General features: G+C 38.7%; 1 protein-coding gene across 12 annotated transcripts in view; it reads left to right on the top strand.

Moving 5' to 3' along the window:
- Positions 1–26,233, top strand: part of ERC2 (ELKS/RAB6-interacting/CAST family member 2) — a 907,015-nt gene that overhangs the window by 353,108 nt on the left and 527,674 nt on the right. For all 12 annotated transcript variants that reach the window (XR_009222735.1, XM_058561400.1, XM_058561371.1 and 9 more), the window contains one exon: positions 15,525–15,692. Coding sequence is in view for 11 of the 12 variants with exons in the window: in XM_058561400.1 (XP_058417383.1) it covers positions 15,525–15,692 (168 nt within the window). In the remaining variant the exon portion in view is untranslated. The remainder of the gene's footprint in view (positions 1–15,524; positions 15,693–26,233) is intronic.

Raw genomic sequence — 26,233 nt, 5'->3', positions numbered from 1 at the left:
GCCAATATAGGCATACCATTGCTCTCCAACTTGTTTGCCTAGCAGGCATCACCTCTTCATCCTGCCAGTCTTCTCACCAAGTCTGGATGTGGCCTCAGGATCCTTCTTAACGCCAGACTCTATGAAGCTACTTCCAGTTGACTAGAGTGGGCACATGAGGCAAACAAACAGAATCCCTGAGATGATAAACAGAACAGACTTTCCGAGAGGCATGAACAGACAGTCTCATTGAAAGAATTTCATAAGAGGCCAAGGAATTCAAGCTTAATGGAAATGGGGCACAAACATATTATTTTATCCAGCAAAACATGTATTCCTCCTAGGGAATTCTTTGGGGATAGGGTGGAGATGTTTCTGCGTGTTTTGGTCCCTTATGTGCTTCCCCACAGGATCCACAGTGCCTGGGGAGAAGAAACTCAGGAGGGAAGAAATGCCCTCCTCCTTGCTCCACTTCGAAATCTACAGAAGAAATTGGGACCTCTCTGGTTAGTGGTGACAGCTTCTAAAACACTCAGATTCTGCTTTCTACATGGATATAAAGGAGTCTGGCAATGTCTTTGTCCTGGCAATATTCTTACTCATCTTGTCTTTTGTATAAACTTGCTTGTATTTGAAATGTAGTAGAGTGGTAAGCTTGCTTGGTGCATTTGGTTTCTCCATCATCAGAAGGTTGTAGTTTCTAGACATATTTTTCCTCTCTGGCTCAGACGGTACTTCCTTTTAGATTACTGCTCTCATTTCTGGGTATTTCTTGTGTTTCAGCTAGATAGGATGCTGTCAGCACATTTCCCCACTCTCCGTAAAATGGGTCAAATTGTGAGAGGTAGGGCTATGACTTTAGTTATTTTCTATCTAATCCACTCTGTTTCCAAGACTCAGTGTGATGCAAAGTGCTGTCTGTATCTCTCTTTAGATTGGACTGAAAAGCTTGCTGTTTAAATGGGTAAGTGCCTAGTGACCAGGTTTGCTTATAGGATATCAGGCTGCTCAGAAACAACAGTCGCTTAGTTTGTGGGTGGTTTGATGGGTTCCAGCATTGCAGAATATGAACTAACAAAATGGAATCACAAAATCACAGAATGTCAGAGTTGGAACTGGATCAGAGTTCAACTTCCTCATTTTACAGATATGAAAATGGTGGGAACTCCCAATCACCAATTGTTACTCTTTGAGCAGCTTACTTCTGATTTCTCTCATAAAATTGTAGGACTCTAAACAAAGAAACCACTGCTGCAAGAATAATACAATAGAATATTGTTGACTCATTGCTCATGCGGTAAATTGATTTGCACACACACAGAAAATTTGCAGGATGAAACAGATTTTCCATACCAAAATGTTCCCTGCCGTAATAGTGCTGTGATCACAGTAAATATTTTCAGGAACAATGATGGTGAACCCAGAAAGTGATGGCTGTTCATTTCTCTTTAAGAACAAAAGATGACCAAAGAATGTACGTAGCATGACTTGAATTTTTTAAACGTCATGGCAGTTCTGACTTCTGACTCAATTGGTTTTTATAACGATTGTCATCTTGACTCCTGGAGCTCAGTTTGTTTCCAGCTCCATGTTCTTTGGTAATAAAATGCTTCCAAGTTGGAAGAGTCTGTAACAAGTCCCAGCAGAGAAACAATTGCTTGCTTTGGCCAAGGTAAATTTGCACAGGGTTTGGTGTTACCACCCATTTCAGAATCACTTATGCTTTTCCTAAAAGTCAATGATGTGAAGCCTCAATTTGGCTTAAAAGTGAAAGCATGTTCCCAAACTCAACACACACCCTAGTGAGGTGTTATAGTGGAACTTCAGTAGTGAACCTTCCGTTCCTTAAGCTATTTGTGTGTGTAAAAGATGTTTCTGAATATCTTAGGATAGGAGAAGTATTTTCATTATTTTGAAAAGCAAATCTGTGAAAACTATTTCAGTAGTATTTGGCTGAAGTTGAAACATCACAGCATAGGAATATATAGAGGGAATGGTGTATATGTGTAGGTGGCATTTTGTAGGATTTTCTTGTTGATGACATTTTGTTCAGGGCATTTTAGACATGGATGGAGAATAGAGCTATTATTCGATGCCATATATTATATATTTTAATATTACATATAATATGGCAGCAAATAATATATAATTTAATTGTATATTATTATTTGTACATATATTATATATAATTTAATATATATAATTTAATATATAATTATATATAATTAAATATATAATTATATATAATTCAATATATAATTATGTATAATTCAATATATAATTATATATAATTTAATATATAATTATAATTTAATATATAATTATATTACATATAATTTAATATATAATTATATTACATATAATTTAATATATAATTATATTATATGTAATTATAATTTAATATATAATTTAAATATAATTCAATATATAATAAACAATAAATAAATATATATTATATGTAAATATATAATAAATATATTATATATATAAATCACAGTTCTACCATGTTAGCTTGTAGATCTCTCAAAGCCTCAATATTTTTACCTGTAAACAATACCTATCAATACCAATGTATCATAAAAGATAAAATACATATGATAATTTTACCAACTTTACCTTTTCTTTTACTTCATGCCATATCCGTCTTCACTCCTGTGGTTGTCATTCTTGCTGTTTACATATTTCCCGCTTTCTACCTTCTGAGCATGATGTTCAGAGCGGGCTCTTTGGAGTTTGATAGACATGTGCTGAAGTCTTGGCTTTGCCACCTATAAGCTCTGTGGCTCTGGGCCTTGTAAAATGGAGAGCAATAACTCTACCTGTCTCACAGTGCTGATGGGCCACGTGAAACTGCTCCATAGGTGTCAGCTAATATTACCATCATTGTTGTCAGTGCAATTAGCTTTTAATGGTAGCTGCTAGAATATTAACATATGATACTCTAATGACTAAATTTACTAATCATATATCAGTGATGGAATATGTAATTTATCATAGTAATCATAAATTATGTTGCTATTCACTATTAAACAGCAGCCCCTGTTCATTGATTGTTTCTACTTTATTTCTTAGTGCATTATAATAAAGCACCTTGCAAGTCATGATTCAATTAATTCTTGTGGTATCGGTACTATTATTACCCTCATTTTATGGATGGGGAAACTGAAGTTTTGAGAGATCATATCTTTCTGTAAGTCCTGGTGAGTAAGGGGAGGGTTAAGATTTGAACTTGAGGAGTCTAGCTCAAGAGCCCCTACTTGTAGCTGTTACTCTTTCTTGCCTTCCAACGATGTATTAATACACTAGATAACAAGTCATAGCAGCTGTAATACGTACCACCATAAATAATTCTTCCAGGAAAGACTGTGTCCTTCCCTGCTCCTCTCACTGCAGCATTCCTGCCCTGAGGACGGTCAATTGGAAATGCAGATGATCGATTGATTTTCTGGGAGCTCTGGGCCTGACTGGAATTACCTTGCTCTGAGCTCCCCACGGCACTGGGTGTGATGCCTTAGTTAGCTTGTAAGTGGAATTGACTAGTGTGTTAATTTAATCCTTGTTTTGATCGCCTGTGTAACTGAGCATGTAGTAGCCATTTAATAAACTCTTCCTTATTTGCCTCTGTATCTTTCCAGAAATATTCTATGCACACACAAGCAAATGTGCCTTCTCTTATTCCCAGTTGAAAACATGTTATACATACTGGAACACACATTGCATTTTACATTTGGCTTTTGCAAAAATTTTCTGCACTTTGCCTTTTGTCTTTTTTTATGAAGGTATTTTAATTTATATTTAATCTTATTTGTCTGTCTTTTCCTTTATGGTGTCTAAGCTTTTTTTCTGCTTAGAAAGGACTTTGTACTTCAAAAATAAAAAGAAAAGCCTCCATATTTACTTCTAGAATTTTTATGGTTTGATATTTTTTTACATCTAACTCTTTATTAGGAATTTATTTTGTCACACGGAGTTAGGTAAGGTTTTACCTTTATTATTATTTTTCTAAATGAGTAGTCAGTTTCCAGCCATTATTAATTGAATAATCCATCTTTTCTCTACTGAGTTTAAATGCCACTTTCATCATATTAATTTTCATAGTATGTGAATCTGTTTTGGACTTCTTCTTTTTCTTCCTGCATCAACACTCAACTGTTTTAATTACCAAAGCTTTAAAATATGTTTTAGTATCTAGATCACTTACCTCCTGAAATCATGAAAGTTTGGGGGTAGGTAATGACTTTAGAGGCCATTGAGCAAAATTTTGTTGGTTTACAGAGGACATAGCTGAATCCCTGAGAAGTAAGTGACTTCCCTGAAGGTCCCACCTCCAGGTGCTGGCAGAGCCAGAAATGAACCTGCAATATAGGCTAGGGAAGTCAATTGTGAAAAAGAAATAGGGCTTTAACATAGTCTACCGTGTTGGCCCTGTAAGCCCTCAGAGCTTCAATGTTTTAATTTGTAAACAATATCTACCTCACAGGTGTCCCTGAGGAATGCATAAGACACCCTGGCATGTCACAGAGGACTAGCCACACACTGCTAGCCACAGAGGACATCTCAAATGTATTTAGTTGACTCTGAGCCAAAGCCTTCTGAATCTAATCCAGTAGTGTGTCCCCATTTCACCACTCAAACATTTCATATGTGTGCCATGTCTTAAAAATTTGATGCCTACGGCCCGGTGGCGCAAGCGGTTAAGTGCGCGCGCTCCGCTGCGGCGGCCCGGGGTTCGCTGGTTCGGATCCTGGGCGCACACCGACGCACTGCTTGGTAAACCATGCTGTGGCGGCGTCCCATATAAAGTGGAGGAAGATAGGCACCGATGTTAGCCCAGGGCCGTCTTCCTCAGCAAAAAAAGAGGAGGATTGGCGGATGTTAGCTCAGGGCTGATCTCCTCACAAAAAAAAAAAAAAAAAAAAAAAAAATTTGATGCCTAAAAGATACTTGAGAACAATCTTTCCTAAAAATTTCTGAAGGATATTATTATGTACTCTTAGAAAAACAAGAGTTATGTGGTTAAATAGATGTGGGAAAAGGTGAGTTAAATCAAGTTAAGTAAGATCTTTGCTATGGGACTTTAAAATCTTTTTTTTTTTCCATGAAGAAGATTGGCCCTGAGCTAACATCTGTTGCCAATCTTCCACTTTTTTATTTTTTTATATTTTTTTATTTTTGCTTGAGGAAGATTCACCCTGAGCTAACATTTGTGCCCATCTTCCTCCATTTTGTATATGGGACGCCACCACAGCATGGCTTGATGAGCGGTGTGTAGGTCCACGCCTGGGATCCGAATCTGTGAACCCTGGGCTGCTGAAGCAGAGCGCACAAACTTAACCACTGCAGCACAGGATTGGCTCTAGGATCTTTTTATGCTAATGTCTACCATAAATCAGGAGAGCTAGCTGCATTTCCCAAGTCAGGTTGATCGTGGAACACACCTCCACTCCCCCATTTACTTTTTGCACAACACCCAGGAGGATTTCAAAGAACAAATACTGTCTACTTACAGCAGTGTGCCTCCCACTTGGGAATAAATTCCTGTTAAAAGAAAAAAATAAACAGAACGTTGTAGATACCCAGTATTACTTTATGTAATAATTATTACTTAGGTTACTTAATTAGGTACAAAAATAAGACTAGGCATGCTTATAGCTCTTACAGAAAACTATGAACCCAGATCAAAATTACACACTAAATGAAAATACAATGTCAAAGCCTATGAAATTTAAATTAATGGTATTAAATTTATGTGGAAAATGTTTGTGTTTGCTGGACGTAAATTTATACTTGGTATGAATATGGTGCCAATTGCTATGGCTCAGATGCTAGTTCTGGAGGTCTGCATAGTGGTGTGCTGTGTGATAACCTAGTTTCCTCATTAATGGCTGTTTCTGTAGTGCTGATGAACCCCTCATTTGCATGGTCACCATGATGTTCCATGGCCAACATTTGAAGGCAATATATCAGAGAAATAAGAAGACCTTCTGTGCTGTCTCCATTTCACCCCAAAGGAATCTTAAATGCAAACACAAAGGCAGATATTGAAATCTCTTAACAATCCTTGGTTATAAGGAGTTACTTACATGATCCAGAATAAGTTCATTTTAACTTTTGAGATAATCATCAAAAAAGAAAAGACAACATAAAACAATTTTTGTAGCAAACTCATGGATCCTTGAACACAGGTCTCCATCCTCCAGGAGTATGGGCCCTGATTTGAGAGACATGGCTTTAAAATATGGATTTAATTCTCTTTTAAATAAAACGACTACAGTTCCTAATTTGTTAGTCATTTAGAAACATGTCAAGCATACCTGGATGGAGGTTTCTTATTTGGGTTTGTTGAAAAGCACTGATCTTGAGATCACAAAAGTATTAATCTCCCTACTAAATTATTAGTGATTTAAGTTCTTTAGGCTTCAGTGATAGTTTAGAAAGTTCATGGCATGTCTAAGTAGGACCAATATTTTAAAATTTTATGTTAAAATGCATTTTCATGTTTAAATTTAATGTGCTTACTTGACAGGAAAGTGCAATATTAATGATACATGGTGTTTTCTTAAATTTATTTTTTTGGTAATAGTAAATGTTTTGAAGATGGGCTTTTCAAACATTAGGAGGTACTAAGATTGATAGCTTTGCAAATTGGTTTTAAGTATTTTGAATTTATAACTATCATCATGTTGCAAAATAACATTGACTTTGGAATGGCTTACTTCCTTTTGTAGTAATTCAAAAATATTATGACAGCTATAGTTTTATAGTGAGCATAAAAACCAGTGAGGTAAGTTCAATGAGGTAAGGTTAGTGTTGGAAGTTTTATTAACAAAAACTTTAAGTATTAACACATGAGTTACAATTCCCATGTGTTTTCAGAAATTTGCTGGAACTGAACTGAACATTAAATTTTGAACTTTGGACTAGTCACTTAAAACCACCTAATTTTAGTGTAAGTAGTAGCCAAAAACTTAAGTATGAAAACAGGCTTTATAAAGTTGGCTGGATTATTAACCCACATATGATATGAATTCTTCCATGTAGGTGATATGAAGCACTCTTAGCCCAGCATTGTTTTCTTCAAGTAGGTGGCATGTGAGACTTGGGTATGATTTTTTGACAAGTAAGGAAGACAAAATGCATCTTTACAACCTGAAAATCTCTACTGTGTTATTAACAAGCTGGTGATTGTAACTTAACTTTTATAAGCACAGCATGTGGTTATACAATACTAAATATCCAGGAATTTTATTTTTTGAATTGAAATTGTATGAGAACAGACAATTTAAGAAAAAGGTGTATTGTAGGGCCGGCCCTGTGGCTTAGCAGTTAAGTGCAGGCGCTCCGCTTCTGGCGACCTGGGTTTGGATCCCCAGCACGCACCAACGCACCGCTTCTCCGGCCATGCTGAGGCCGCGTCCCACATACAGCAACTAGAAGGATGTGCAACTATGACATACAACTATCTACTGGGGCTTTGGGGGAAAAAAAAAGGAGGAGGATTGGCAATAGATGTTAGCTCAGAGCTGGTCTTCCTCAGCAAAAAAAAAAGAGAGGAGGATTAGCATGGATGTTAGCTCAGGGCTGATCTTTCTTACAAAAAACAAAAAAGGTGTATTGTAAATTATGAAGCACTCCATAATAAGCCAGCACACAGAAGTGGGATTACATAGTCCTTTTTTCCCCAGTCACTATCACTGTATTGACTGCAGTGATTCACAGGAGGGTAAATACATCATTGACATTAACTAGCCGCCTTGAAGAGCTTAAGGACATGACTGAAATGACCAAATCTCTTGTTACGCATGACTGTGAGGAAGAGAGACCTTATAACTAAAGACTGAAAACCTGAGACCCTTTTAGGAAAAGGATATCTCTCGGATTTTTCAACGGTCTAGATGTCCTTTCCTTACCAGTTTTTGTTAACTTGATCTCAGACAGCCACATCTAAGTGGGAGTAAATCTGTAAATGTGCAGAAGATGTCCTAATTAGTCTTCTGGAGGAATGATGATATAATTACAGGACTGTTCATCCACACGTAGGTTAGACTCTAATGCAGGTTCTGTTGTCTCAGAGCTTCCAAGTCATGTAGCTGTTTGCCTTTTGGATGTTTCCTAGCATTTCAAACTATGTGTATCTAATCCTGAACTCTTGATTTCCTACCCTCAAGTCTGATTCTCCCCAGTCTTTCCCAGCACAGGCAGTAATTCCACTATCTATGCAGTGACCCAGGAGTTATTTTTGATTTCTTCCTTCCTTTCACCCGCATGCATACAAACCCTGAGTTCTGCCAGCTGCCTCCTGATTATATCTCAAAATGTGTCTCGGACACAGCCACGTTCTCCCTCTCCACTACCTCCATCCTAGTTGTGGCAGCCGCTGTCTCTCCTCTGGTTGACTGCAGTAGCTCCCTACCTGTCCCTGGCCTCTGTTCCTGCCCCCTAGTGTCTGTTCATAGAACAGCATCAAGTGGTTCCATCCCTTGCCAATGAAAGGACTGTTGGTCTTGAATAATTTCCTTGCTTTCTGGTTCAACAAGGTATTCTATACTCATCTTGTATGTTTCTTGCCACAGACCTAAAATCAATCATTTCTACAATCATTTCTACAATGAAACTGATTTCTTTTAGTAAAAAATGATTTTTAGAGACCACACTCTGGGCATTTGGGATGGGCACTTGTTGTTACTGAGGTGGTCACTTTTTTCTAAACCTTTTTAATGGACAAAACTAGAAAATAATTTTTTTTTTTTTGGTGAGGAAAATTAGCCCTGAGCTAACATGTGTTGCCAATCCTCCTCTTTTTGCTGAGGAAGATTGGCCCTGGGCTAACACTTGTGCTACATCTTCCTCTACTTTATATGCGGAATGCCTGCCACAGCATAGCTTGATAAACGGTGCGTATGTCTGCACCCCAGATCCGAACCCACAAACCCTGGGCTGCCGAAGCAGAGTGTGTGGGCTTAACCACTATGCCACTGGGCCGGCCTCCCCTAGAAAATAATTTTTTTTTTTTCCAGGGGAAGATCAGTCCTGAGGTAACATCTGATGCTAGTCCTCCTCTTTTATGCTGATGAAGATTGGCCCTGGGCTAACATCCCTGCCCATCTTCCTCTAGTTTATATGCAACGCTGCCATTGCTTGGCTTGACAAGCGGTGTGTCAGTGCATGCCCGGGATCTGAACCTGCAAAGCCTGGGCCGCCGAAGCGGACCGCGCGCACTTAACCACTGCGCCACTGGGCCGGCCCCTAGAAAATAAGGTTTTAAAAGAGAAAATACATCATGTGTTCATACTTATTAGCATTACAAGTCTTTTTTTTAAGACCCAAATTTATTAAAATCCAAAATTATCCTAAAGCACACCTTATTTAAAGATCAATAAAGACCACTTAGTGTTCCAAGATCACACAGTAAAGAGTAGCCATCAGTTAAATCAACCATTTTACGGACTACCAAAGTGTCGGCCCAGGTTGGATTTATAATAGCGAATAGATATTAGCTAAATCATGAATTTTATTATTTTGCACGCACACAAATGCACACACATACATTTTCACCAGTAAACACACATCTACAAATTAGCCTTTGTCATTCCAGTTTTTTATAAGGATTTTACGTAAGTTCTTAGATTTTTTATTTATATTACTTCCCTCTTACCCTAAAAATTGTGTTTACTAATGGTATTGACATAATACTTGTTTGCTCTACCCTACCCCCAACCTCACAAGTATGTGGTTCACTAAGTCATAGACCTGACAGTCTTGTTAAAAGGCTGTATCTCTAACCTAGAACGATGCCTGGCACAGAATCTATTCTTCCTATTTGTTGAATGAATAAATAAACAATTCTAGTTACTGGATATAAAAAGAGCACCTACAGAGAAGAGAAATCTGAAATCAAAATAGCTGCAGAAGTCACAGACCTGCACTGTCCAGTATGGTAGCCTTGAGCCACATGTGGCTACTGAGTGCCTGAAATGTGGCTCGTTCTAACTGAGATATGTTGAGAGTGTAAAATAAATGCTGGATTTGTTTTTCATATTGATTATGTGTTAAATAATACTTTGGATAGAGGATTAAATTAAATATATTATTAAAATTAATTTCACCTATTTATTTTTAATTTTTTAATGTGACTACTAGAACATTTAAAATTACAGATGTGGTTTGCATCTTATTTGTATTGGACACGCCATCTTAACTCTTGTTCCTGGAAGAGTGGGAGTGCCTGTGCAACATTTCTAGCCAATCCACGCATCTCACTTTACCAAGGAAAAATCACTCCTCACATCAATTATGTTAATTGCCCAAATTTCAGGCGTTCATCAACTATAAAGAATGCTGAGGCACTTTTGGTAGCTGATTCTGGCATGTCAGCTTTTAATTAAAGTCTTTCATAGGCTAATTAACTACCCCTGGAGAATTTATTCCCAGTTGTGAAATACATCCACCCAGACACCCCTCCACACAGACACACATATCATATAGTGTATGCTGAAATATTTTAAAGTAAATGACAGACTGTATAACACCCTGGTACGTGTTAGAGCACAAAACCTTATTTGCTGGTTCTCCACTTTTCCTGAGGGCTGTTGATTAGCAACCTTTATTGCATTCCTACAGTATATAAATCACTGGGTTAGAGGCTGTGGAAAGCAGAATAATAAAATATAATAACAATAGCAAAAATTTATTGAGTGTTTCTAGGTGCCAGGCATTGTGCTAAGTGCATTACATGTGTTATTTAATTTAATACTAAAAATAACTTGATGAAGGAGGTACTGTTATTATCCTCGTTTTGCTTATAACACCTTAGTTTTGTTCCCAACATTTGGAAGGCCTGTGGGTGAGTCCATGGTGATTGCCATGAGTTGCTTGAACACATATATTTGCAACGCAGAGACTTCTGCAAGACAGAGTCGTTCACTTGAGCCGCTTGTCTATACAAACTGAAGTTCAAGGCAATGAGCTTAAGGGGACTCCTCCTCTTTGATCTCTTTCTCTCCTCTCCACAGGGTCTTGATCTTTAACCTTTGTGTCCACTCCTCAGGGTTCTGCTACTTCTTTTTAGCTCTGCATTTAACTTTCTGTCTTTTTTTCCCTTCTTTGGATTTGGGGTGAAAGGATAGGGGAAAGTTGATTTTGAGGTCCTACACATAAAAGGAGTAGAGGGAGGTACAATGGGCCTATTTCCTTTAGGTTCATGGTAATCTCTAAGACAAACAAGCCTTTCTAGTTTTAAGTTGCCCACTTATTAGCAAAATCAGGGGAAATTATTGTAATAATTTCTGTGTAGTTTAACACATCATACTGTAAGTCCAACCCACATTGAGGGTTGGGGATTGGTGTCAGGGAAGGAGGGGGGCGATCCTGTTTCTCGTGGTCACTTGAGGATCCAGATTTATACAGGTTCTGCCATCTTGTAGCTTCACTCTCTGAAAAATGTAGCCTCCAAGATCTCTGAGGAAGGGGAAGAGAATGGGGGTGGCACAGACAGGAAGTCACGTTTGTCACTTCTGCTTACATTTCATGAATAAAACACATGACCCCATCTTCCTGTGAGGAGGCTGCTAAGGGAGATCTTCCCTGTGTTCAGGAGGGAAAGGAGAATTGGATGTGAGTGAGAACTAGTGGTTACTATCCCAGCAAGTTTTGGATTTTAGATTATTTTTAGTGTTTTTGTCTTCAGAGGCTGTGTACGTTATGCATACTTTCAACTTTAAAACTGTCTCCCCATTTGAATGATTGCAAGTTGAATCAAATTCAAATATACCCTTAACTCAAGTCTACTATTAGGAAAAACAAACAAACGAAACTTTGAATGTAGAATAAAAGTATATTGGGAGCTATTGTGCGTGTTCCAGTTTCATTTTCTTTTAAAGTTGTTCTTTGTGATAGCATGTTTATTCAAATCCTGAAATGTTGTCAAGTAAGTAGTATTTAATCTGTGAAAATTTTCAAGTGGCCCCTTTTTCTCTCTCAAGTGTTTTTTTTTTTCCCTCAAGTGTTGCTCTAGTCATTTTAAGATTGAAATGAACCATTTGATTTTTAAAAATTATTTATGGCACATCAAGTAGCACTAGTGTTTTGTCACAACATTGAAACCGTTTCTGAAGGCCCACGTAAAATATGGCAGAGAGGTCAGGAGGCTTATGTATAGAACTTCTAGAAACATACCTCACCATTGGAACTGGTTGTAATTTCTGGGTGCTGACATGAAGATTAATAATGTTAACTCTGATTTTGGCAATTTTTGCCAATTTCATTGCCATGGTCCTTTTCTTTCAAGTTATTACCTGGAACTGAAGTGATAACAAATGTTTCATGTTTATACTGCCAGATAAAAGGTTAAGTTTTCATATGTTAGATGCTCTTACACACACATAGACACACACGCACCCAAATACACACACTGGATTAGAAGGAAATGAGTAATTCTCCTAAACTGAAAAGATTGTCCTAGTTTTAACATTAGGTGACTAGCTCCCATGCAGTTAAGTCATAGGTAAAAACTGGAAATTCAACCTATGGGTCTTTATGTGCTGACGATATCATACAGTTCTAATTTTCTTTTGTTTTTCTGGGAAATGATGGTGCTCTTTGCTTTGCCAAGTTTTATTATTGAGTCAACTGCCAAAGTTTGAGAGAGAGTCAAGGGCCCTTAAAATTATTTGGTGTTGAGTGAAGAGGCAGAGAAAGGTATTTCATATTCCCAAACATTTTAACTTTATGTCTCTACCTGATGTTGGAATAGAATCTAAACTTCAAGGCTTTTCCAATTCTTTTTTAAATGATGTGCACTACTGAGTGAAGTCTGAATATTAGTGAAGGGAACTTTAATCCTGCTCATTCCAAATCCTCCAATTTGGAACTACATATTCTAATTTTTGATAGACTGTATTCTTTCTTGTCTGGTCTTCCCTGAATATAAACTTCTGTGCATCAGAAGGCCAGTGCGCCTGCTTGTGGTTTTGCACCATCTGGAAGTTAAAATTTGACTTTAGAAATGATGTGATACTTGCTTACTGCAAACTGGGCTAATGTCGGTTGAGAACTGGATGCAGTTCAGGTCAGAGTTTTGTCTTAAAAAAAAAAAAGACACTTAAGCTTGTTTTCTTGATTCTAGGAGACTGCAAAGCTGTAAAGATAGAGTGAAGGTGATTGAAGGGCACGATTCAAATTCCTTTGAAGCTGAGTACATGCTTTTGGGTGCATGGAAAATAAACTCCCAAACAGAAGACCTGAGCTGGCACAGACTCCCTCCTGCCATGTAGAGTTTGGGTGTTGCAAGTAGTGTGTTGATCACGACCATCCTTGCTCTCTGTTTTATTCCTGGAGTAATATTCTTATAGCCAGGGTTGCTTTTATCTCTTCTGGGCTCGGGAAGATTCGTCAGGACACTGATAGATCACACATGGTGAGAAGGTGCTACAAATGCTAAGCATATTATTCATCAATACAAGGTCTCTTTTTCCAAACTCTCTCCAGCACCATTCACTACCTCCTATATTGTAATTTATTTATATCACAGTTTTGGTTATTGGACATTTCCTTTAGTCCAGATATAAACCATCCATCATTGATAGCTAGAATGTGGAGCTAAAAGGACCACAGTTTCTTCTCAGATTTACAGTGAGTCCTGGTCAGTCTGTGTGCAAATCTCTGTAACCCTTTATAACCACTGCTATAATCTGGAGTGCTCAGCATGTCCCACGAATTTCCAAGGAACCCACAAATGCCATCCTTTATGTATAAACTAAAAATCATAATTTTTCACCAGATATGATGAAAACCCAAAGAGAAATATTGATGTTATTTCAGATTGACAGATGAAGATAACTTTAAACAAAGATAGGTCACTTGACAATCTGGGATGCTTAAGCTTTAGTGAACTGACATGAATTTTCATTTAGGAAAGGAAAGATCCCCAGGACACAAGTATCCCCTTCACCTTCCCAGCCCCTAGATCTCTATGGCCATTATGTGAGAAGAGGCACAGCTATCAGATGTTTAAAGAATCTGCAGTTCTCACCCTCTGCAGTCACAGAATGTCCATGCTCTTTCATGATACAGTCAGGGTCACTCTGCCCACTGGGCTTCACTCTTCCCTTGCTGTGGACCTCCTAGCTTCATCCTCCTCTCTGGGTCATAAACTGGAAAACTCTCTACCCACCTACTTCCCCATCACAACTTGGCACTCCTTTCTTGGAAAAGGGTAAGAAAAGGAGATTCTACTCTGATAACTTTTTATCTCTAATATCATCATCCTTCCCTGATGTATTCTACCGAAGTCTGATTCCTGCCTTTAAAATCATAAAATGTCAGGCACTTAGAGACTATCTGTTCCAACCTCTTTGTTTTATGGATGAAGAAACTGAGGCTGGAAGGCTGGATGAGGGGAAGTGAGAGTAATTTGTCCTGATCCTCATAGCTAGATAGAAGCAGAACCCAGCATAAAACCTAAGTGTCCCCTTTCCATTGTTCCAAGTTGCCTTTTGACTCTGTGTCCTCATGGTATTTACATATATATTTATTTTGGCTTATTATGGTATTCCTAGAGCCTTTTTTTTTTTTACTTTTGTCTTTTTTTTCCTTTTCATCTAATTTTTACTTGCTGGTAGTATAATGAGCAAACAACAAGATTTGCTATGAGATTCAGCAGCCCCCTGCTTACCTCTGTCCCGTTTCTTCTTCCCCAACACAAGCTGTTCTAACTCTTGGCCTGATTATTTTGATATCTCTAAATAACGTGTGTGCATTGCTACTTCCTGATTGTTGATGTAGCTACTATCTATCAAATGCCTGGTGTGAAAGGTGAGGAGTAAAGTCTTCCATCACCCCAATACCCCACATCACCCATGTAAACATTTTTGCACATGGTCTTTGGAATGTTAAATTTAAAAAATAAAACTTGTGTTTCCTCATTTTATTACTGACATTTAAAAAGCAAGAATTGTAATAATCTAGTTTTTGAGCTAAGGTAGAAATAGGAATTTTTTTGTATGCTTTGTCTTTTTTCCTTCTTTAGTCTTTGGAAAGCAGTCTTTCATAAAGCTAGAGAATGGGTGTCATTTCCACAGTATTTACTTCCTCTTGGCAACATGTATTTTTCTAATTTAAGAATGTTTCTCTGTGTGTCAATCTTGTTCTTCCAGATGTGTGTGGCGTGGCTCACTGTGTTCTGCATATTCCTGGAGGGTGCTGCAGAGCATGAGCAGCACTGTCCCCTCCCTGGGCTCTCAAAGACAGAGTATCAGTGTGCTGTGTTTCCCAGCTTATGGTTTCACAGTATGGAGACATGCGACTATTTCATAATGTCTTATTTCATATAAACCTTATATTTTAAAAAAATGTATCATTCTTCAGTGACACATTTAAGGTAGATATAGGCTGTGAAAACGCATGACATCGAGGTGCCCATGATCGAGGTTTGATCATGCTGTGCTCAGAAGGCATACTGCTGCCCTTCCTTCCTCCCAGGGCATGACTGATGGTGACTGATGACCTCTGTGTAAAACTGCAGCCTTCTTTCTTTTTCCTGATTTCAGGTAGATGCATTGAGATTACGACTGGAAGAGAAAGAATCTTTTCTCAACAAAAAAACAAAACAGCTTCAGGACCTCACGGAAGAGAAGGGGACGCTGGCCGGAGAGATTCGTGACATGAAGGATATGTTAGAAGTGAAGGAAAGAAAAATCAATGTCCTTCAGAAAAAGGTGAGTAGCTGACATACGGCCTTCAGGATGGGAATTGGTATCATCCATGTTTTGTCATTTCAGAGAAATTTTTGAGGACGTGAAAAGAAGAAATTATTTTTTAAGAATTTTAGATTAGGAAGTTTAAACTGTTAACTTACTGGTATTTAACTTACTGGTGGTTGTATCATGTCGCTTTTAGCATGGCCTGATGAATTTTCTATTTGATTACCTGAAAACTAAGTAGTGATGATTTTTTTCATTTGCCAGCTTAAACATAGAAATAATTGTATAAATTTAGGTGTAAGTCTAAAATTATAAAAAGCCTAAAAAGTTAGGTAATTTTTCCTTTTTCCCTACTGAGAGTTGAGCGATGTATTTTGTGGGTCTAAAGGTATTTTGGATGCATTTTGTATTTATAAAACTTTGGTAGATCTTATCCTGCCAAACCCTTACAGATTTTGGGGGAGAGGGGAAACATTTACACTCATTACTTAATGGGAATCAAAGAGAGAACGTGTGGAATGTTCTGACTACAATGACCTAACACAGAAGGTGCTTGACCTGCTTGCGGCCTTTCTTTCCTTCCTTCTTTCAGCAGCTCATTTTCTCCATTGTAGGGGATCCAGATTTTGTGACAGCACCCTGATTTTCCTTTAGAGAATTCCCATTTGCTACTCTGTAAAGGTTTGGTGGGACCATAGGGTCCCCTGCCTTCCCCTAGGAAAAGGATAGGCAAAAAGAGAAACCAACACCTGCTCTTTTATGAAAAAGAAATGTAATGAAAAGACATAGGGCTCTCAGATTAACAGGCAGCCAGCATGGAAACTGGGAGGGAACCAGTGGTGGGCAGCAGGAGCTGGCTGGCCAGGACACTGCCGTAGACAGGCGTGTTGCCACACACTCATGCTGCAGCTGCAGGCAAATGGAATCTCACTGACCTCTCCTCTTGGTGTCATTTGCTACCATCACTCTCACTTTGTTTATATCAACAGCATCCTAGCTGTTTTTCCTGCCTCTAACCTTACCTTTCCTACAGTCTGTTCTTAACACAGGAGCTGGAGTAATCCTTTCAACACATAAAACAATTCTTGTCACTGTCTGTTCAGAACTCACAACTAGTCACATAAATGGGGCCCAGTGCAAAATAAAGTGTGAGCCCCCTTGTTCAAAAAGTGTTGACAATTTCCAGATGGTAATAGCAGAGCATTAAACCAAGTATAGCGCCCTTCTGAATGTGTGGCTGTGTGCAGCTACACAAGTTGCGCACCCAGAATCCATCCCCATCGCCAGTGGCTTCCATCCTCACTCTCACGATACTGGTGATCTGATGGATCGTATTATTAATATGCTTCTGTAGACATCTTTACAGACAAAGCCCTGGTAGTTGGATCCCTCCTTTGCAGCTCCAGCTAATTGATACAGATGATTAGAAGAGAGCTGGGAAGAGGTGACAGAGGACCCCTGAATTGAAGAGACTGTCTAGGGCAGGTGGGCCTAACAGAGAAACAGTTACAGTGGCAGTTCTTGGAGTACGTACTAAAGATTCAAAAGAAGGCTTTTCATTAAATATCCCCAGTGAAATAAGTCAGAGGGAGAAGGTCACATACCGTATGATTTCCTTCATTAAGTAGTAGATAATAACAACAATAAACAAACACATAGAGACAGAGATTGGATTGGTGGTTACCAGAGGGGAAGGGGGGAGGGAGGAGGGCGAAAGGGATAATTCGGCACATGTGGGTCGTGATGGGTTGTAGTTAGTATTTGAGTGGTGAACATGATGTAATCTATGCAGAAATAGAAGCATAATGATATACACCTGAAATTTATACAATGTTATAAACCAATGTTACTGCTATAAACAAAAAATTAAAAAATAAAATAAAATCCCCAGCAGTGAATGATAACAAAAGCTGACATTTATTGAACTTATGTTGAACACTGTATGCTGGATACTCTGCTATACTCGTTACGAGCATTCTTTGCTTACTCCTGACCGTAACCCTGTGAGGCAGGTACAATTATTAACCCCAGGAAACTGAGGGATACTGAGGCTTATGGTAGGCTTGCCCAAGGTCATGCAACCTAGATGCAAGTTTTTTGTCTTTGTGAAAATAGAATAAAATCGTTATTGCAAATTAAGAGAATAAGCCTCCTTTTCCTTTGGACCTCAGATTTTGTGATGGTAACACCACATGTGAGAGTGAATTGAGGAAGAACATCACAATTGCTTCTTTTCACCAGGAGTTGAGACTGAGCACTCTCATTCTTGAGGAATGAATGGCAACAATTTTCTCAGTAAAGATTTTGGGAAGACACTTTCAATGCAGAAGTGACAAATGGCCATTTTTGCTGATGTGCATATATTGCAAAATTTTAAACTTCCCCCACAGCCAGATTCAAAAGAACTAGTTTGGAAGTTCTAGAACAAAGCTGGTTGTATTTTTCGTCTCCTTTGGGCAACATGATCATAATCCCACATATTTAAACCATGTAGATAATGGATCTGGAAATATTTCATGTATATTTGGAGAGCTTGTTCAGCTTCAAGTTTTTTTCGCCGAGTATTTACCAGTACATTTGGGGAGGAAATAAAACCACTGGCGGCATAGTGAAGGGGCAGGAGTTCTCTTATACCTGCAATGTGAAAGAGAAACAATCCCTAAAGAAGTGATACACACAATTCAGAAACTGACTCAAAATGTGGAAATAATACAGAAGCTAATGGGCCAATGAAACATTGTCTTTGCGACTGGAAACTCCTTAGAGTTTTGACCACATTCAGAGTAATTGGTTGTGTTAGGGCAGGCCTGGGTTGGAACAGCATAAGCTTTGGATTAGGGTGTGTTGGCATGGAAGAATAATAAACTCATGTCAATGTCAGAGGTGCAGTATTACTTAATATTTCTTTCTCTTAGACTCTTTGGCAGCCAGCAATGTGTTTTGATGCCAGTAGAACTGGGTATGCTCCTTTCATTGCCATGTTTAACCTGGCGAAGCTGGGCTTGCACCTTGTATCTGTCAGCTTTACCTTCAGACCCCTGGGTCTCAGAAGTCTTGTGTACTCCATAAGCCACATGGACAAGTCATATGTCTGGAGAGCAGGCATGGACCGATGCTCTAAGCATTTTGTTACTTGAGGAAGGAAGTAAAGTTGAATAAACAGAGAATATCTGTTTATTCAGGTGGCAGAATATCTGCGATCAAGCTTTTGTTGGAAAACAGAAGTCATCGAGAATGGATTTTTGGTCCTACCACCATATTTTTGGCTCTACTTCATAATTCCAAGATACGAAGTTCTTTTAGTAGGGGACAAAGATGTACATGTATGAAAATTGTACATGTATGATAATAAAGTCAGAGGAGCAGCATGGTTTTCATGCTACAGCCATAGCATACTGTTCCCGTACCTGAATTCAAACTTCAACTGATGAAGTGCTGTCTGACTATTGAGTTTTTGTAGGAAGTGTTGTAAAACCGTGATGACATTGTACATTTGGAAAGTGTACGATGCCCAGGATTTTAGGACATGGTAGCATTATTTGAACCAGATCAAATTCAAACTGTTGTGTAGCTCATAGATTCTTGCAGCATAAACTTACTACCCAAGAAATTTTTTTAAAAGCCATTAAATTAGACAAAAATTCTATCTCCATTTTCATTCTAGGTCTCGGTCCCACGAGCAATGTGAATTTATAAAGCAGAGGTACTTTATTTATTGGGGGTAGAAAAGCAGATGGTGATTTCTCTGGAAGCTAAGTTTACTAGCTGCCTACTGGGCTTCATGGATTGCCCTGTGGGTGAAAGGGTAGGGAGAGGTGAGTGGAGTTGGCTCCTGGGAGTGGACTATATGGACCTGCTGCTTCAGCAGCTCTATTTTACCCATTTGGAAGTGGGGTGGTGAAAATTCTGAATGACAGTGAGCTCAAAGATAAGGATGCTGTGGGGAGTATGGTTATTAACATACTGGGTTTCTTCATGAAGTTTATCAAAAAAAGTAATATCTGAGAAAATGACTCTGGAACATAGAGATTTCCACATTAGTATAAAATTGGTGTAAGGTATAGAAGACTTTTTGATTCAATTGAGCTCTTTCTCAGTGTTTAAACATCCAGTTGCACTTTTATTTTTATTATTGGCAAACCCCCTAATTTTTTGAACATGTGCAAAATCATGTTCATTTAGCATGTACTGATTGTTTCCTATGTGTCAGTCAGCCACTACTCTAGGTCCTGGAGGTTCAAAGAGAAATAAGATATTCTCCAGTCCCTCAAGAAGCTGACAGTCTCATTGGCGAGATAGACATGCATAATCCTAAATATAAGCACAGTGGAGAGCAATGTGGCATGCTACCAGACCAAACCACTTGATGGATGCAAACAGGAGAAGCTAATTCTGGCTACCTTAAGCAAAAGGGAATTGCTTGCAAGAATGTACAGAGCCCTAGTGTCTGGCTGGTAGAACCAGATTAAGGATGATCAAGAACCAGGATGGCTCTAGGAGACTAAGAGAAGGCAGCCAGTGCCATGATCTCATAACCAGGAGTGTCTGGTCAAGTGTCTTCCCTGTTGATCGCTGCCCTCTCACCATCCTCCCTCTGCCCTTATATCAAGCTGTTGGTCAAGATTCAAAGTCCTGGGACAGAGCTCCAAATTTCACACAAGTGCTTCTCATTAGCAGGATCTAACCAGACCCTCCCTAAAAGGAATCTGGGAAATGTGGTTCCAAGCTTTACACCTGAGCTTTCCATTCAGTTCTTGTGTCACTTACTCAGGGAAGTCTTTGCTGACACTGCAGGCTGGGAGACGTTTTACGCTCTTAGAGAACCATTTCTTGGCTCAGTTTGAAGTTTTGTGTCCCTTTAGTGAATGTTGGCTTCTCTCCCAGGACTAAGCTCCTTGAGTGCCCCAACCGTGATCATCAAGATACCTTACTCCTTGCAAAATTCTTGGCAGATAATGATCCTCAATCAATATGCATTGTGTGAATAAATTACATCAGCAAATTCTGAATGAATGAGGACTTGGGAGTAAAGAAATCACTTTGAGATCCACTCCTGGACGAAGAATATTGTTAGCTGTGAGAAGAGTCATTTGCCCCAATGAAATGTCAAACCCACTCGTTGTTGCCAGGACAGTATGTTCTGTGTAGGCTGCAAGATGGAACCATCCCATGAATAATAAAACACAGATGAGGAATTGACTGTTGCTCTACCCACATCTAACACCTCCAGCCTCAGTTCCATTACCCTGGGAAGGTAAAAAGGGATGAAGCCTTGAGTAAGGGAGCTTAGCCATTCTTCCTTCATTTTCCTTTCTAATAAAAAGAAAATGCGGTATTTAGAGAGAAGACTATCTTGTTCTGCAAAAAGAAAGCTTCCTCCTCTAGTTCTCACTTCTAACTTACTGGATTGTTGTTAGAGCTATGGTATTTATGAGAATGATACTATGAAATTGCTAATTATCCATGGTCATTTCCAATTATGACCATGCAAGTGATAATTTTAATAACAAAAAGATTATCTACTATTGATTGAGCCCTTACTATATACCAGACACTGTGCTACAGGTTTGGCATCCTTAGGTTATGAGTCCTTATAACAAACCTAATGGCAGGTAGGGACTATCATAATCCCTATTTTTACAATGAGAGACTGTGGTTTAGGGAGTAATTTACCTAGAGTCACATGGCAAGGAAGTGATGGAGCTCTTCTTCACCACTACCGTATTCTGGTGTTTTTCTACTTTATGATCCTACCTCCTTCGTGAGACAAGTGGGATCATTAACTTTTAGGGATTAGTTAAGTTATAATTTGAGGAACTTACTTCAGGTTGATACACAAAGATGCCTATTTTTAATGCCAAACTGGCAGAGATGCAGTTACTAAATAATGTGATGAAAAATAGGTAACCAATTAAATTAATAAAATATAACATCAGGCCTGGATTTTAAAAAAATATGTTATGCTATATTTAGAAAAAGGAAGGATTGTGGTGACCTTCAGTTTTTGTTCGTTTTTTCCCCCGTGAGAGTCTTCATGTACCATTCTAAGCCATTGGATTGTTTGCTGCTTCGTTTTCAAAGGATTGCACCATTTTTGTTCTCATCATATTTTCACTTTGTTTTAGTTGTTGGCTTAAAGGACTTAGAGCTCAAAAGATGATTGGAGACGTCTAAGCACTTTCCTGGACTGGTTGTAGATGAACTCACAATTTGGGAGATTCCTCACTCAGTCCCGAGAGGAAACAGTCTGGGAAGCTGCTCCACTTTGCCGTAAATGGGTCAGCTAAGGTCTGACTTCAGTGTAGGCGAGCTCACTCTGCATATGAAGCCAGGAACTGGGCTGGCATCCAGAAGTTGGAGCCACAACCAAGGTGGCCATGGGTCTAAGGCAGTGATTTTCAACCAGAGGATATGTATGTGTGTGTGTGTATGAGTGTGTATGATGTTTGAACTATTACTATTACTTTCTCTTTTATAATTTTAACATATAATAATCCATACTTGTAAATATAAAGAGTATGTATGCACTCTTGAGCTATTAAAACTATTAGAATTATTAAAACTGATCTGACCACACTCATCATATCAACTAATTGCAGGGGCATGCTGGTCAGCTATGGTATAGGGAACATATAATACAAATAAAGCATCTGATTTAGACAGAACAGAGACGGATCATCCAGCTGGTATCACCTAGTTTAAATTTCTTTGGCTAAATGCCAGCATTCCAGTCATTTGGAAAAGTGACCTTTAAGACTAATTTTTTTTCTGACAAAAATAATGTACTTTATTTTAGCAGCCTTTTGGGCTGAAAACCTGATTTCTACATTGACATTTAATATATTTTTTTCATATATGTTATCTAGTCATTTGGGATATGGTAACATTATTTGTTCAATGTGGCCTGAATGTAGATTTAACTAATATGTTGCCTAAATTTTTGCAACTAAAAAAGTATTATCTAGATTAGTGTTTGTGGTTTGCCAGTTTTCTTTTGAACAGTGCCTTCATCAGTCTAGAAAATATAAGAAAAAAGCTAACTTACTATATCACATAATGAATTCTCTATATGTATTCTGTGTTTGTAGGGTAGCAGGATATTACCGGTCTAAGCAGAGGCATCTTTGCTCTGGCATCATTTAATACATTGTGTCTTTATCATGGCATGAAGTTGAAGCCAAGGGTTCTAGTGCTAATTAAATGTCGCAGGACAAATAATCACCAAGCATTACATGGCTGTTACTCTTGGCTGTAATTATTTGCCCAGTGTTAGTGATGGCCTAAGGGCAAAACAGCTTGGTGATTTTAACCAATTGATCCTATTGTCGGAAGTCTATTTTGCCCCTATGAAGTGATATTTTGAAGGTAACTTTGTGTCTCTTGAGTAGAGATTGTGGCTTCCTTGGTAATCCTAAACTTCTTTGTGAAGCAGTGAATTCACCAGCCTCCTCCATTGTGTATGTTGCTTTTCTTCTAAGGGATTTGAAGTTGCCCTTCTCTTAGAGATGACATTGATGAAATGACATTTTTTAATATCAAAAGAACCAAAGCTAAAAAATTCACCTTCTGATGGGCAATTACAGAGATTTAGGGAAGTCTGCTCATTCATGCATGCGTTCATTCAGCATCTGCAGGCACTGTCCTCAGTTAGCTCCATCTTTCTACCTCCTGGTTCTATTGAACACAACCCAATATTATTTGACTTTAAAAGACATGTAAAGGGCCCACCCTATGGCATAGCACTTATGTTTGGGTGTTCCGCTCCGGCAGTGTGGGGTTCGCCAGTTCGGATCCTGGGCGCAGACCTACTCACTGCTCATCAAGCCATGCTGAGGCGGTGTCCCACATAGAACAGCTACAACTCTACAACTATGATACACGCCTATGTACTAGGGCTTTGGGGAGAAAAAAGAGAAAAAGGAAGATTGGCAATAGATGTTAGCACAGGGCCAATCTTCCTCAAAAGAAAAAAAAAGACATGTAAAAATGGATATGCTGATGAAGCATGCACAATCCTGAAGACAGAAAGATATGAAAGAACAGTATACCTGCAAGAGACTTGATGGATCCTCCTTGTCCAACCTTTTCATTTTTCCACTCAGGACACAGAGGTCTTGAGGGATGAAATGACTTGTTTAGGGTCACAGAGCTAGTTAGTGACAGAACCTGGACTCTGGTTACACTTTTCCTCTTTCTTCTCTGCATGCGCCATGACATCTGAGGCCTTGGGCACCATTGCCCTATTCTGGCCAGCTTGCCTTCCTTTCTTCCTACCATCCAGTCATCCAACAATATATATTCACCATCTGTAATGATGTGGACCCTCTACAGGCACTGGAGGATACATAGGCTATTGAAGAAGGTATAGTTTCTTCCCTCTGGGAACTCATGGAAAAAAACACTAAACATATTTAGGAAATTACAGGGCAGTGTATGATGTGTGCTATGCCAGCCAGGTACCTCGTGCACACGGGAGAGGCACCTCATCTATTGTGGGGAGTGGGATGGTCAAGGAGGACTTCTGGAAAAGTTGATGACTAAACCGAGATCTCAGGGACTAGGAAGTGTTGTCCAATCAAAGCAGTGAGAATAGCATTTGCAAAGGTTTGTCTGGAAGAGGCAGCACAGTGCATTTGGTGGAATTAGAAGTAATTTAATATAGAGGGACCACACTCCCTGCCCCATTTAGGAAACAAATTTCATAATTAGAAGTTTTTCTGTTCCTTATGTCTTCTAGCAATCAAATATATTTTATAATTAAGATTTGAGAGTCATTTTGACTTCTTTATTATAAATATTCTCTTCCAGTCCCTTGTGACTTGCAAGTGGCAATAACGATTATCTGTGTTATTTCAAAATGCAGTTCAGGGCCAGATCATGCTGAGAACTGATTCTTATTCAATGAGAGAGCTGATCCTGAGCCAGGGGAGGCAAATTCTCTTTTAGATAAATATTTGCTTCTGGGTTAAGACCTTATATTCTGTACTCAATTTCAGCATGATGGATTTTTTTTTTAAGGTTTGTTTATAATTACCTGCAAAATCCCTTGAAGATATAAAATAAAAATGCCCAGAGTGCCTGGACTGTGGCTGCTACCCTAGTGGGTACAGGCATCTTGACAAATCTGTCAGTCTCAGCTGCCAGCTGTTGTTGTTTTGTGATACGGGATTAGAGGTGGTTGAGCCTTTACATATTTCTGTCTGGAGATGATTCTGTTTTTCTTCCCACATACTCCCCAAGCCATTTGATTTAAATCAACCTTATTTATGTGGAAAGGAAAATATTCTGTCTTTTTTACTTATCCTGTGTTTGGCAGTGGATTCTCCTTTGCTGTGAAGAGTTTACACATATCTATATTAGCATTTATCATGTTATATTGTACAGAGAAGTCCATAATTCAAAACTTTTATAATATGTGCCTAAGTTTCCCATAAGAATAAATGTAAATTAGGGGTGATGTGTTCTTGGGGGCATATAACTCTACAGTTATTGTGGGTGAGGGGCGCCTTAATACTGTTCTGATATTCCAGTCTCGTTGCCAATTTTTTTCTTTATCCTTAGCTGATTATACTATACTTTTTGCAAACTAAAAGATGGAACTGCTTTAAACAGACTATTTTCACGGAAGCTGAATTCTAAATTAATACAACAGAGTATATGATGATTTGGGGCCTTCATCATAACATTTTATCACACTTACCTCCTTTTTAGGTTGCTGATTTTTGAGAACCAGCAATAGCACCAACATGTGATCAGCCCTTGGATAAGATAGTTTATAAAATCGACTTATAATTCTAACAAAAGTGCTATGGTAGGTAGAACTCTATGATGGCCCCATGATTTCCCACCTCACTGGTGTACATTCCCTGAATAATACCCAAAACCGTGAATATAATGGATTTAACACCAGTGATTAGATTGTCTTATGGCACCGTTGACTTTAAGAAAGGGAGATTATCTGGATGGGCTTGACCTAATCACATGAGCCCCTTAAATCTGTATACTAAGGTCAAAGACAGGGAAGTCAGAGATTCAAAATATGACGGGGACTCAATGCATGAGAAGTTTTCCACTGTGGATTTGAAGATGCATTTAACACTCATAATTAGATTAGATTAGACATTTTTCTAGAGTCCCTGGACAAATACTCATTCTGGCCAACACCCTGATTTCATCCTTGTGATAACACTGAACAGAGATCCCAGCCACGCTGTGCTGGACTTCTGACCTACAGACCTGTGAGCTGATAGATGGATGTTGTTTTAAGCCACGAAATTGGTGGTATTTTGTTACACAGAAAGAGAAAACTGATACAATTGCATATTAAAATAACTGTTCAGCAGTAACACACCTCTCACAGAAATCCAGAGGTTTGTATACAGTAGTGGAGTTCACAGGCTACTGACAAGGGTTGTTGGCTCATTAAGTGGTATCGCTTGTAACTGTAATGAAAGCGGCTTCCAATGACATTAACAGCTCAGCTTAGAAACCATAGGAGTTTTGATGAATTTTTATAGTTTTGGGGGGATTTGCATTATTTCAAAATGTATGCACGA

Source organism: Diceros bicornis, chromosome 2 (assembly GCF_020826845.1).
Source record: "Diceros bicornis minor isolate mBicDic1 chromosome 2, mDicBic1.mat.cur, whole genome shotgun sequence".
In the NCBI taxonomy this organism is placed as follows: Eukaryota; Metazoa; Chordata; class Mammalia; order Perissodactyla; family Rhinocerotidae; genus Diceros; species Diceros bicornis.
Note: the sequence above shows the minus strand (reverse complement) of the source record. Positions and strands in the feature narration are given on the sequence as shown.